This window comes from Panicum virgatum, unplaced genomic scaffold, assembly GCF_016808335.1.
Source record: "Panicum virgatum strain AP13 unplaced genomic scaffold, P.virgatum_v5 scaffold_1805, whole genome shotgun sequence".
In the NCBI taxonomy this organism is placed as follows: Eukaryota; Viridiplantae; Streptophyta; class Magnoliopsida; order Poales; family Poaceae; genus Panicum; species Panicum virgatum.
In genome coordinates, this window is record NW_024376277.1 from 37,075 (window position 1) to 50,220 (window position 13,146).

Below are 13,146 nucleotides of genomic sequence, written 5' to 3' on the forward strand. Positions count from 1 at the left end.
ACCAATCGATAAGTCCCGCACCATCTACACAGGTGCATACCTCAATGCCTATTTGACTTCCTCGCCAGACGCCGCCGTTGTTTGCAGATCACCGATTCGCCGCCTGTTTATCATGCCCGATTGCTAATTTAAATTCTTATATTTTTATGGTGAATGGGGGGCCTCCATTTTATTTTCGCACCGGACCACCAAAAAGTCAGGGCCGGCCCTGAAAGTGCTCAAGCTCATACGTAATATGAGAACATGATACATACGCATGCGTTGGTCATGAAAATGGGACACTACTATTCATGTTCAATGGAAGTCCAAATCGTGATACATAAGGACTCACCATAGTTCAAACTTTTTTTCAAGATACATTATTGAGAATACAAACGGCCAAACCCAAAAGTGAAATATACTAATATCACGATTCAACAGAGAACAAAAACATCCCTAGAAACATTCTTTAAGGGAAACACCACATTCATTTCACTCTGCAGAACTATCAGGCAGATACCAAAGCAGGAAGACATCTCAAACAATGTGCTCAGCCAATGCCAGGATCTTGAGGTGCTTCTTCTTCCTGAGCTCATGAGGCACCGGACCAAAGACGCGAGTGCCGATCAGCTCGCCCTTGTTGTTTACGAGGACTATCGCGTTGTCATCGAACTGGACCTCGCTGCCATCACTGCGCCCTTTCTTCATGGCAGCACGGACGACCACTCCGTACACGACGTCTCCTTTCTTGACCTTGCCACGAGGTTGTGCTTCCTTGACAGATCCGATGATCGTGTCCCCAAGCCTTGCTCCATACTTGCCCCTCTTGGCCTGAATGCACATAACCCGCTTCGCTCCAGAGTTGTCCACGACCTTGAGGTTGGTTCTCATCTGGAAGAATGTTCTGATTTGCTGAAAATGGGATAAGAGCTTATGTTATCATTCAATTTTTTGTTTTTGGAAAATAAAGAAAGTGAGATGTGTAATCATTTTAAGAGAAGTCAATATTACAGTAATTATTTTGTTAGCTTCACACTATATAGCAGCTTACAGAGAACCTTCTTTCCCATTCAGTAAAGCATTTTAATTACTTTATCTCAGATGGTTTCCATCAAACTGAACGTTCTCAAGAAGAGTATATGAAAGAGTGCCTCATAAAGCAATATAGCTTGTCCTAGGAACTATTTACAATCCTAATTGAGGTAATTAAAATGAAAAAAAATAAGGAACCTGAAGAGGGCTCAGGTAGTAAGAAAGTTATTGAAGTATCAAGATATATGATGCAAATTTACAGGCAGCCAAATAACATACTGGATCATGGATATCATGGGGAGAATTGAAATACGAACAATCGATCATAAATCAAAACTTAGAATGTCGGTGTAAGCTACCATATATGGATTAAGAGAAACAACAAATTGATTTGCTGACCAGCAGTTACTTGGAACAATGCGACATGTCTGAAATCAAGAAATGTTTCTTTTTCTTCATTGAAAACATCAGTGCTGAGATATGCAAGCGTTTCAAGAGAACTTTATATTCCAGAAATTATCCTGTGTCAGCTTCATAACATAGCCAAAAAAACCCAGTAAATCCTTCCAGAGATTTAGCTGGTTTCCATCAGGCAAACACACTCATGAAGAGTGTGCAATGAAAAAAGGCTCAGGTTAATATTAATACAAGTTAATCAAGTATTCAGCTGTACGGAGCAAGACCACTGATAACCAAACAAACGAGCTGGATAATAGATATAATGTGAAAAATCAAAAACGCACAATTGTTCCTTAATGGAATTAAGAATTTCAGTGCAAGTTATCATATGACTTTAAAGAAGAAGAAGAAAACAGCAGTTTGCATTCCAGAAGCTTATTCAAAACAACGAATATATGTTTAAGGACAATAAAATGTTTCTGCATGGTAGATTCAGTTCACCTGGCTGATAGCATCACAATGAGAAGGTCTTGTCACTGCCTCCACAGATGAGCTGGTGGCTCCATACAAATTATTTCCAAGGCTTCCAATCAGAGTACGTCCAACTATATAGATCAAGAAGTATTCCGACAATTTGGATTAGAACAGCATCATATCACAGTGATTCAAACATTATCAGAAACTTTTCTAAGGTCTCAACACTAGACAGTTTCATAGAGCTAGACATCGGCTGCAGCTGCACAGAATCAGCGGTTCTAGTTTTGTAGGCATTTCAACAATATGACCAGATCATCATTCACCACTAGATCATGTCTATTCAGCTTGCAATAATTGGTTACAAGGCAAGCACAATGCATTGCCAGAACTTGAACCAGGTAAGGTTGTACTAGTTGTCATGAATTCTCTTTTAATTATTTATTTTACCAAGGTTAGGATACACAATATCAGGCACGATTTTTCTCATACCGACATCATCAAATCAACCACAATGCACATGAGCAACTCTGATCTTCTAAAGAGTGAAAAGACGTATATAAAACAAGCAGAGAAGCGTGTTTCTTAAATCTAATCTTACTTAAACTGAATCGCTTTTAGTATCTGAAGGCAGATGCTATCGCTACGTCCCCCCATTGTAAAATTGAAACCTCCGAGGTGATGAAGCTAATACCTGACGAACACTTTGACCTCAGAAACGCCGCCATTTCGTGGTAGCCTGCTCCTTACCTGAGCTTTCCTGCAAGTGGAAAGCGATGCGTTAAAACAGAGCACATCAGAGGGCTCGGCAATCGCAACAAGCCCAGCAAATTCAGGGTGCATGAAACGTTGCACGGAAATCCGTGGAAACCCACTCGAGAGCTATGTTTCACCGATACGCGATACGGGCACGGCAAATCTCCAAAAACCAGGATACGCCGATACGTCAAATATATATAAATAAATTATTTTTTCTACTTTTCTCAATAAACAAAACAGAATATTCAAGACAGGGAAGACAAAAATATAGCAAGCAGTCCCGATGAGGCAAGATAAACTACAATTGAAGGGAGTCCAAAAGATGCGGCTGTACACTGCTTCAATAATCAAACCAGCAGCACTGGGATTAGGTGACGGAGAAAGTGAACTTGCACTTGCACTTGAACTAGCCATGCTTGTTACGTATTATTATCTACAACGAAACGCGAGACATGAACAACTCAAATCCATTTATCTACCTCTCGCACAGGGAAGTCAGGGAGCTGAGATGGCAAGTTACCTGGGATTCCCCTGGGCGGCGGCCGGCAGTTGTAGATCCAGGCGGAGGTGCTCGCTCCCAGCCGCCGGCGCAAGGGGCGGCGGCGCAAGGAGTCCGAGAGAGAGAGAGAGAGAGAGAGAGAGAGAGAGAGAGAGAGAGAGAGAGAGAGAGAGAGAGAGAGAGAGAGAGAGAGAGACGGGGATCTCACCTTCTGGAGCGGGCGCGGGCGAGACGGCGGTTCCGGCGGCGCGGCGGCGGCGAGAGAGAGAGCGCGCAGCGAGCGATGTGTGGGTGGGTTGTCGGGGAAAGAGAGGTGGGCTGTGCCCGTGTGTTTTAAGAGTTGGGCCGTCAGCGCGTCAGGGCGCCACCTCCATCTGGAGGTGGAGGGGACACAATGCAAGGCGATCCTGTTGGTTGGACTTTGCAGGCGCCACAAGTGCTTGCCCAGCGAAGGGCGATGCTACCCGTTCTACCCAACTCGAACAGCAGGTTCAAATTCAAAGCCCTTCAGCAAGGTTTCCGGAGCCACGACGCCCACTACGGCGAGCACGACTCGCATGCATGGTCTACCGGCATGAACCGGACATCATCTCTCTGGATACGCGATGCGCTTACTTAAGATGATAGGATCGATGGATCGGTTCTACAAGAACAAACACGTCCACCAACTTTTCCGCGAGCAGTGGGGCTAAAAAGCGGGGGACACTTGTAAGATCTGCCCTCCTACACTTGGCCTCGCCATTCCCAGAAACGGAGATGGCCATTTCTTCCTTTCGGATCTTGAAGAAACGGGGTCACGGGCTCACGGCCTCGAAGCGTCAACACGCGAATGATGCGGGCCAAAGTGCGGCGACTTTCGCGACCGCGACCCGTCGGGGGACGCACGCAACGGGCAACGCCCCGCTGCTCGTTTCCGAGAGCGTCAGGGCGTCAGCGTGTACGAGAGAGAATGCCATGGCGATCGCGAGCTGATTCAGACTTGAGAACCACATGGATCTATCCGGTATTGGAGAGAAGCACCACGAATCGAGTCAGGTCAGCGATGAGGAAGAGCTAGAACAGGCGATGGGAATGCGAAAAATGGAACGAGGAAAAGGACTATCCATATGATCGTGCGCTCGGCACCAACCTGCCACCACTCACGAGTCACGAGCATGACACACATATGAAAAGGTCGTAGGGCACTGTGCATCCAGCTAAACGGCTGCGACGGCCTTTAGTTGTTGTTTTTTTCCGAAAGCAACGTGACGGGGGTTGTCAACGTCTGCTGCCTTCGCTGATGGGAATAGGGCCACCCAAAAAGTCAGACGTTGCGGAAGGAAATGGGTGCGTCGCAGGTAATTGCTTTTGGTTTGTGTGGCGAGAATGGCCAAGAGAGACTCCATCTGCTTTTATTGATAACGAGATCGATCTGCTTTGGCACAACGAGGAGATCCTAAAACCCAAGACACCGGGATGCCTTGAACACAAATTCTGTGAAACTAACGGCTACCTGGTAGGCAATGGAACTATGGAAAAAACAAAAATTGAGCATCCGCAAGAGGCAAAATGATTTACGTACTGGATCAGGTTTTACATTGGAATTGGAGTTTGGATTGTTCATACAAATCTTTTATTTTGAATTATGGCTGGGCCTCATCATCATGGGTGCGCAGACCTCTCAGTTGGCCCAGGTCGAGATGTGATGAATCGAAGAATGGCCCACCGGAGGCTCCAAATCGACGGCGGCGGACGGCAATGGAGGTGGCGGTTATGGTGGAGAAATGGGGCTAGAGTTTGGGGGTAAAAGGGGAGGGGCACGTTCTTAAGGGGAAGGAGGGGGGGGGGGGGGCGGGGGGCTCGGTGCCCTGGCCACGCTGGCCGAACTGGCAGCCACCGAGGGGACACCGCCACCTCTGTTGCCCAATCGGCAGGCGAGCAGGCGGGAAAGGAGGGAGGGGTGGCTGACAGGTGGGCTCGGGGAACGCAATCAACGGGCAATGTTTGAAATTCAAAAACAAGATGATCCCGGGCTCCAAAAATCATGGGAAAATTTTCTGGAAGGAGATAAAATCACCAAGATCATGATGCAACAAGAATCACTCAAAAATATTTTGTAGATTGGTTGCAACAAAAAGAACAAAAGGGTTGTTTTTGAACTTTTCAAGAATTTTGTGGCTCGTCTCGAATGCTATAAAATCCTGGAAAAATATTTTAAATTCAACATTTGAAATCTAGTATTTGAATAAAATTTTTGGGGGCCAAGTCGTATAAGAAAATTTGAACTTGCTTCACAAGCACTCATTCAAACAATTCAAATATAAATTTTTAAAACCACATGCACATGCAATCAATACTCCATTATGCTTTGATAATGCTCATGATGGGGTTAATTACATGTTAATCATATTTTAGCATTTGGTTCGTGACACTGCGCTGCCGCTTCCGCCGCCGCTTACTACTACTACTACCACGGCGCTGCTCGTCGTCCGGTACGCGGAGGTCCACCAGCGTGTCCACGTACGCTGGGGGCTCAGCCTCGCCATGCTGGTCGCTGGTCCGGTGGCCGTGACGGGCGTCGATGAGCGGGAGGTACGTCTCCTCCTGCCATCGCCGGAGCTCCACAAGGTTTGGCAGATTTCACAGGTTGACAGATATCGACCTAAAACATCATTTAAACCTTTCTGCATGTCACAAGTCACATAACTAAAATTGTTAATTATGAAAGCATCTACAAGTTTTGTATAGAGATTTTTGTCTAGATCACAACAGATTTTGAAATACAAGAACAAACATGTTCAAAGGTTTGGTCAACCAGCAGTTTTACTTTATGTAGAGTCTTTCTTGTTTCAAACTTTTGAGTGACCAAATGAGGCCCAATCACTTCAAGGTCAGGTGCATTTGAGAGGTGATAAGTTTAGCTTCATTTCATAGTCAGGTAGATTTTGAAGTGCTATAGTGAAATCAAAAGTAATTTCACAAAAGCTGAAAATCCAGACTTGGGAATTATTCTAAGTATATACGACTTGGGCTGATTTCAAAAGATATTTGGGTGCAATTTGAAATAAGTAAATGACAGTTTTAAACCATGTTCCGTGTAACAAAAGAGTAGTTCATTGTATGTACAACAACTTTGGCAAAGGAGCTGGTCTTAGGTGCTTAATGAATTTGAAAGCTTTATTAGGGCCCAAATTTGGTCAAGGACACCTTTGTCACCTTTCAAAAAGAATGTTGGCTGGATTCAATTCAAACTTTTGAACCTCTTTTCCTCAGATTTTGAATATGGTCACAACAGCAAAGTAGAAGAATATTTCCTTAACTAGAACTTTTGTATTTGGTATTTTGCACAAAAGCTTGTGGGTATTGACTTACTCAACCAAAAAATGTGCAGTTTTGCATTTTGAATAGAAATTTTTTGATCTAGTGATTTGTCAAAAAATTCTTATTCTTCTCTAAGCATGATTTAGTTAATGTGGCTCGGCTCAAAGGTTGTAAAATCCTCTAAAAATATTTTTAAACCGCATTTGAAATCTAGTATTTGAATAAAAATTTTGGGGGCCAAATAACAAAATTTCAACTTCCTTAACAAACACATCATCCACCAATACAAATTTGAATTTTAAAAACAAACATGCACATGCACATGCACTTGATGCTCCATTACGCTTTGATGATGCTCATGATGATGCTAACTACATGTTAAATTAGGGAAAATATCCTATTCAATCAGCTATGTTGGTGCAATCGTGCAATCAAGCAATCTGAAGCACTCAATTTATATTCAATGGTGGCTTGATTGGATGCTATTTTACATTTAAACCCTCCGACCTGAAACCTCTCCCTTCCCCTGAAATTTGTTGAAAACACCCCACCGTTGAATTTTGATTGGATGATTTAGATTGCTTGATCGTACGATTGCACCAATACATATGTCCCATGTTAATGATGTTTTCACATTTGGGGTTGTGACATCTAAACCCATGAAGCTCTCCAACTTCGGTGACCCCAATCCCAGATACTCTGCTAGCCTCCACAGCCGCCTGCGACCGCGGCGACTCGCCGGCGTGCCTCTCCGATCCACCCCCTTCTTCCCCGACCCGGCCCTACCCTAATCCCTTCTTCCTCTTCTCCGACGGCTCCGACCTCCCTCCCTCGATAGCTTCGACGCCAGTTCCTCCACGCCATCCATTCCCTTGTGTTCTCCGCCGGTGTCGGTCCCCTCGCCGCCGCCTCCTTCGAAAAAATCAGTCTCCACCTGTTCCTCCACACATCCACTCTCTCACCTTTTCGTTGTCAGCCCTCGCCACCTCCTTCCAGATCTGGACATGGCCAGTGGATCCGCTCCCGGAGGGATGCCTAGGGATGGTATCATTTACATTTAATTTCTACTCAACTATAAATTACCCTATCTTTTCCAAAATCTTATCTTTGTTTTAGGGTACATGGTTAACTATAATCTGAGACCATATATCTGTGATTATTTAATTTGTTGGAAGTCTAGCTATTAACTATTAAGCAGGCTACATCATAGTGGCGCTCGATAGAGACGTCTGAATTTTCATAATGAGATGCAAAATATCATGGACTAATATATGCCACGGGCGTGGGCATAGAAGGGAGGTGTCACATGGGATATAACATAGTACGGTACATTTGTCAATGTGAAACATAGAAAGTCTAGGTGATGATGCAATAAGGTTTTGTTTCATGTTGTAAAAGAAGTTAATTTTTCATGGTAACACCCGACAAAATGAAGTGGAATAATTGACATATTGCAATGCAAAATGGCACAAAAAGTACAACATGAAGTGGAGTGCTAGCGAAGGGATCGATCTACTAGCGCACAAGAGAAAACTAGGTATGGAAGATTGGTTCAAGGGGAATAAGGATTTATCTTGTGGCATCGGTGAGACACCATCCCAATCAGGAAGGGAATTTTATTTTTCATTTCAAGTTTCTAAAAAGTGAGGCATCGACACCGTCCCAATTAGGAAATGTGTGGGTGGGGCAACCTTTTGCAATAGTTATGTTTTCACGGGGTATTTGTGTTAGAAGTATAGATTATGTATATTATAAATATATTATGTATCTAAGCCTAGAAGTTATGGTTTGATAAGTTATCGTTATAAGCTTGTCTGTCAAAAATTATGCTCACGAAATATAAGTTATACGTAGAAGTATTAAGTTATAAAAATATAAGTTTTGCGTACAAAATGTTATTATAAGTTATGTGCGTAAGGTGTAAGTCATCAACAGAATATATTAATCAGCGTCATAAGTTATATATATAATATTAGTCAAGATGGTAAAACTATATTTTTATATATCATGATAAATTATGTATATGTTTCATCAAGAGAAACAAAACTTACTATCATAATTTTTTGGTATAACATTAGACATAATTATTTATGGATAAAATTGTCGTTGCAAACGTAGAATAAAAATTATGCACATAACTTTGTGTATAGCATTTATGAGACAAACTTATATTGATAATGGACAAAACTATTATAGCGTATACTACCTATAATAGGTACTCATCATATGTAACATATCGAAAATAAGAAAAATAAAATAAAAATGATTGAAAAGAAACTAATCTGGAGAAAAGGAAATGTGGATCACCATCTAACCTACTAGACAAACAACGACCACCAATGAGCAGTTTGGCCCACCTAACATCGATTGCTCTGCTCGTTCTGAGCGGTCGCCCGCTCAACTGAAATTGCGGATATGCTAGCACTTGGATTTCGCAGTCGCCTCCCTTCTCGGATTTGCGTTTGCTTCTTCCTGATTTGATGTGTTGCCGTCATCTCCCACCACTGTCCTCCTCGCTTCCATCGCCATTGCCGCTCTCCCTCTCTGCTCAAGCCGCCTGATTTCTTGGACCGGTCCGGGGGCGTAAATGCCCGTCCCTGCAGAGGATCCCAGCCTTCTCCGCTCCAAATCCCGTCCTTGTTTCCCCCAAGTAAGAGCATTTCAGCACTCCCTAATCCTAGTTGCCAGACATGACAGACTCGTCCTGACCGCTCTTGCCCGGGCAGGCTCTCTGGCGGCGGCTCAGCTCTGAGGCCCGCCCCCACTTGCTATGGGCTTCTTGATCTGCGCTTGCCTCCTCCACCTCCTGCTCTCGACCGCCGATTCCGGGGTGGCGGCGCAGTCGCCGGCCAGGATCCTCGACGCGACGCTGCAGGACTACGCGTTCCGGGCCTTCGAGCGCCCGCGCACCGGGCATTGTCTACAACGCCACCCTCCCCGCCAACCTCACCGGCATTGCGCTCTCCGCGGTCCGCCTGCGCAGCGGAAGGGCTTCGCCGACTACTTCCAGTTCGGCGTCGTCGTGCAGCCGCACGTCGAGCGGGTGGTGCTCGTCTACCACAACCTCGGCAGCTCGTCGGACCACTACTACCCGCTCTCCGGGTACACCTACCTCGCGCCGGTGCTGGGGCTGCTGGCCTACGACGCGGCCAACCTCTCGGCCGTGGGTCTGCAGGAGCTCAACTTTGTCGCGTCAGGGAGTCCGATTTCCGTAACCTTCAGCAATGTCAGGGCGGTGCCATCAGGCAGTGCGCCGCTGCGGTGCGTGGTGTTCGATTTAAATGGTGTGCCGCTGCTCCGGGACCTGGAGGCAACCAATGTGTGCTCGACGTATCGCCAGGGGCACATCTCAATAGTGGTGAACTCCAGTGAGATTGCTCCAGCTCCTGCTCCACCTGGCTCAATCTCCCCACCGATACCGACTCCTTTCAACAGGTGTCTGTGCAAACAATTCCTGAAACTATTGAGGGCAAAAGAAGGGAAACTCAGGTGAGTTTCTGGTTCTTTTGTGTACGATGAAGCTATTGAGGTTTGTGCACCTCCTTTCAACAGGTGTCACCTTTGGACATTTTCATAAGTCATAGTTAATTTGGTGAAATAACTACTGTGCTAGGATCTTGATAATTTCATGGGATTTTTTTGACTAAAGTTGTTGAGTTTTCTGTGTATTGCGGAAGAGAAACCTTTAGTGCTTACTGGTCATTCCTCAGACTTTTTAGACACTGTAGAAAAGTACTATAGTTAATTTCTCATATGCCTCCTGCTATCAGGATTAATTTAAACGCATATAGTTAATCACCTTGGAGTCTAGGTTCATTCGTTTGACTGAATTTTTGTTATGTTTGTTAAAATTGTAGAGGGTTCCTGGGCAAGCAGGGCAAATGCCCCTGCTCTTGCAGTACTTCGGCACACTGCTAACTCTGGGAAGCTCAATGCCTTCGAGTCCCTTGAGCTATCTCCACTCGTCGTCAATCAGAACAAAAAGAATCTTCTGGAAAATTGGTTGGCAGAAGACAAGTTGGAGTGCAGCGAACTGGATTATTGATTGCATGAATCTTACTGTACTTTGCCAAATTACATGGAACTTTTCTAGTTTTTTCACTAATCATGTCTTGTGCCCTTTGATGTAGACTGTGGATAATGATCTTACACAAAAAATATACATAAAGGCTAGGGCAACCCCTAAAGTTGTTGCTGATTTTGCTGAAAGTAGTGAGTTTGACAAGATACTTATGTACTCGATAACACCGGATTGCAGTAGGATGATGCAATTAACACAGGTTCAATTTTGTTGGGAAATTCTGAGGAACACGCGCAAGTGGGAGGACGATTGCAGAGCAAGTGTCACGTTCCTGCTGCAGGTGAAGAAGCTAATTCGGGAGATGCTGCTGGTGCAGCTGCTGCTGCTAGCCAAGGTGACTTTATGCGTGATGATGCCAGACCATCCGAAGTGCAGATGAGATACCTAGGCCCATTGGGAGGGATGTAGCAAAGAAAAGGCGCAGCCAAGGCGGCTCAGCATCATCGACCTTTGCCTGCCTGGAGTTGTTTGAGAAGATGGCCAAGAACAGAGAAATCAAGCATCAACATTCATCACTGTGCAGGAGAGACAGCTTGAGTTACAGGAAAAGCATTACAATTTCGCGAGGGATCAGTGGGAAGCATCTATTATGATGAAGGATGATCTCAACACTTGCTCAGAGGTCGCACGTGAGTACTTCGTCAACCTACAGAGGGAGATACTGGAGAAAAGATTCAACCGTGGAGGTCGCAGCAGCAGCAATTAACCGAAACCTCTACTTCGGCTTGTATTTTTCGCATTTGCTTAGGGTAGTTGTTTATTATTGAACAATGTAAAATGCTGTGAGATACTTGTGAGAGACTTGTGACAATATTAGGCAGCAACTTCCGATCTGATTATGGTTTGTTTTCTAGCTCCAGCCACTATACTGATGAGTTTATCAGTACGTACATACAGCTGTGAATTGTGGCACTGTTTTTTCACTACAATAAGGTTGCCGAGTTTATCCTAATAATTTGTATCTCTTTCGGAGTGAGGCCGATCGCTGACTGATGTGTTCACGACAGTTGCACCTTTTGTAATCAAGCATCAGCATACTTATCTGCTATAATTTGATCGATATTGATATAGGGCAGCACAAGATGATCCAACTACCTGGAGATGCAGTAACCTAGAGAAGTAGCACATGATCAAACTACCTTGTCAAGCACTGATAAAAGGAGACATATGATCCAACAAGCACAACCTATGTCAGTAACATCTACACACATGCCCCCTGGACACTCCAATTGAACAGAACCTAGCTTTGCTGGGACGCACACACGCATACAACATACAAAGCACAAGCTATCAGGAGATGCGAAGCACACATTCAGTTGCCAAAATTTTTGCAGCCAAGCAGCACTCACTGTAAATTTTTTTTTGCAGTCAAGCACCACTCACTTGAATACACAGCCAAGCTTTCAGGAGATGCCAAGCACACATTCAGTTGCCAAAATTTTTGCAGCCAAGCAGCACTCACTGGAAAATTTTTTTTGCAGCCAAGCACCAGTCACTGGAATTTTTTTTTGCAGCCAAGCACCACTCATTTGAATACACAGCCAAGCTTTCAGGAGATAACAAGCACACATTCAGTTGCAAAATTTCATGTATTTGAAGAAATTTCTTCCTCAATGAAATAAACATGCAGATTATGATTTAACCAAATAAAAGGGATGTCACTACACACACACACACACACACACACAGGTGCACCTCTATTCTGTGCAATCAAATAAGAAACTGATTTGTATATACACAGACTCATGTCTATTCAGTGCAATCACACATGCACCTCTACATATATATACACACCATTACAGACATGAAGCTCCCTAAGAGTCAACCTCAGCTCGTCTGCCTCGGTTTTCTGCTTTTCGAGTGCTTTCAGAACTGAATCCCTCTCATCTTGCAGGGAGGAAGACTTCCCCTCAAGATCACTGCAGAGAGTACGCAGATCAGCCATGGAACCGTGGAGCTTCTTCAATTCATCCCTCAACTCTCCAACCCCAGCATCTTTAGCATGGATCGTGTACAAAGAAGCATCCTTCTCGGCCTAGATCCGGCCAACCTTCCCCTTGAGAACCTACAATTCAGACTCCAACCTTTTCTTCTCAATATCATGCACCGCTGCAGCAGCCTCATTCGCCTTCATCACCTTGCCAATCTCACTCCAGAGCCTAAATACTTCAGCGACCGCCGAGTTGTGCTTCTCACCCGCCTCTGCAACCTCGGCTTGGAGCTTCTCCACAGCCTTCCTTGCAGCTGGATCTCCATCTTCATTTCATCGACAGCTGACTCCAACTCGCTGTTCCTAGCAATGGCCGCCGAGAGCTCCAGCTCCAAAGAACCGACCTCCGCCTCCATTTCCGCCTTCCTGGATTGCAGAGCCTCCAATTCCTTCAGTATCTCCTGGAGCTTCTCCTCCATCCCCTGCTTTGCTTCCTCTGCGTTCCTCTTGAACTCGTTGAAGCTTGATTCCACCTCCATCTTCTGGGCCTGGACAGCGCAAGCCGCCGCCCTCGCCGCCTCCAACTGCTCCTCCAATCGGCCCCTCTCCGCGCGCAGCTCGGAGCACTCTGCCTCCAATCCGACGACGGCAGCCACCAATCCGGCGGCCTTCTCGGCCGCGGCCGCCGCCTCG

At 45.1% G+C, this 13,146-nt stretch overlaps 1 protein-coding gene and 1 pseudogene across 1 annotated transcript; one reads left to right on the forward strand and one right to left on the reverse strand.

Annotated features, from left to right (window-relative positions):
- Window positions 1–333: 333 nt before the first annotated feature.
- LOC120694024 (50S ribosomal protein HLP, mitochondrial-like) lies at window positions 334–2,647 on the reverse strand. The gene is made up of 3 exons (XM_039977209.1): window positions 2,579–2,647; window positions 1,912–2,015; window positions 334–891 (listed from the first exon to the last, which is right to left on the reverse strand). Exons 1-3 carry the CDS (start codon window positions 2,610–2,612, stop codon window positions 517–519), a joined length of 513 nt encoding a protein of 170 aa, XP_039833143.1. The 5' UTR covers window positions 2,613–2,647; the 3' UTR covers window positions 334–516.
- Window positions 2,648–8,771: 6,124 nt separating this feature from the next.
- LOC120694021 lies at window positions 8,772–11,229 on the forward strand (annotated as a pseudogene).
- Window positions 11,230–13,146: the final 1,917 nt, after the last annotated feature.

Bases quoted from the DNA above. Each gene is read 5' to 3' on its own strand.
- LOC120694024 (XM_039977209.1), bottom strand. From the start codon at position 2,612: ATGGCGGCGTTTCTGAGGTCAAAGTGTTCGTCAG. The intron at 2,016-2,578 runs GTATTAGCTTCA...TGATCTATATAG, and splicing joins GAGGTCAAAGTGTTCGTCAG to TTGGACGTACTCTGATTGGA. The intron at 892-1,911 runs GTGAACTGAATC...TCCCATTTTCAG, and splicing joins ATTGTGATGCTATCAGCCAG to CAAATCAGAACATTCTTCCA.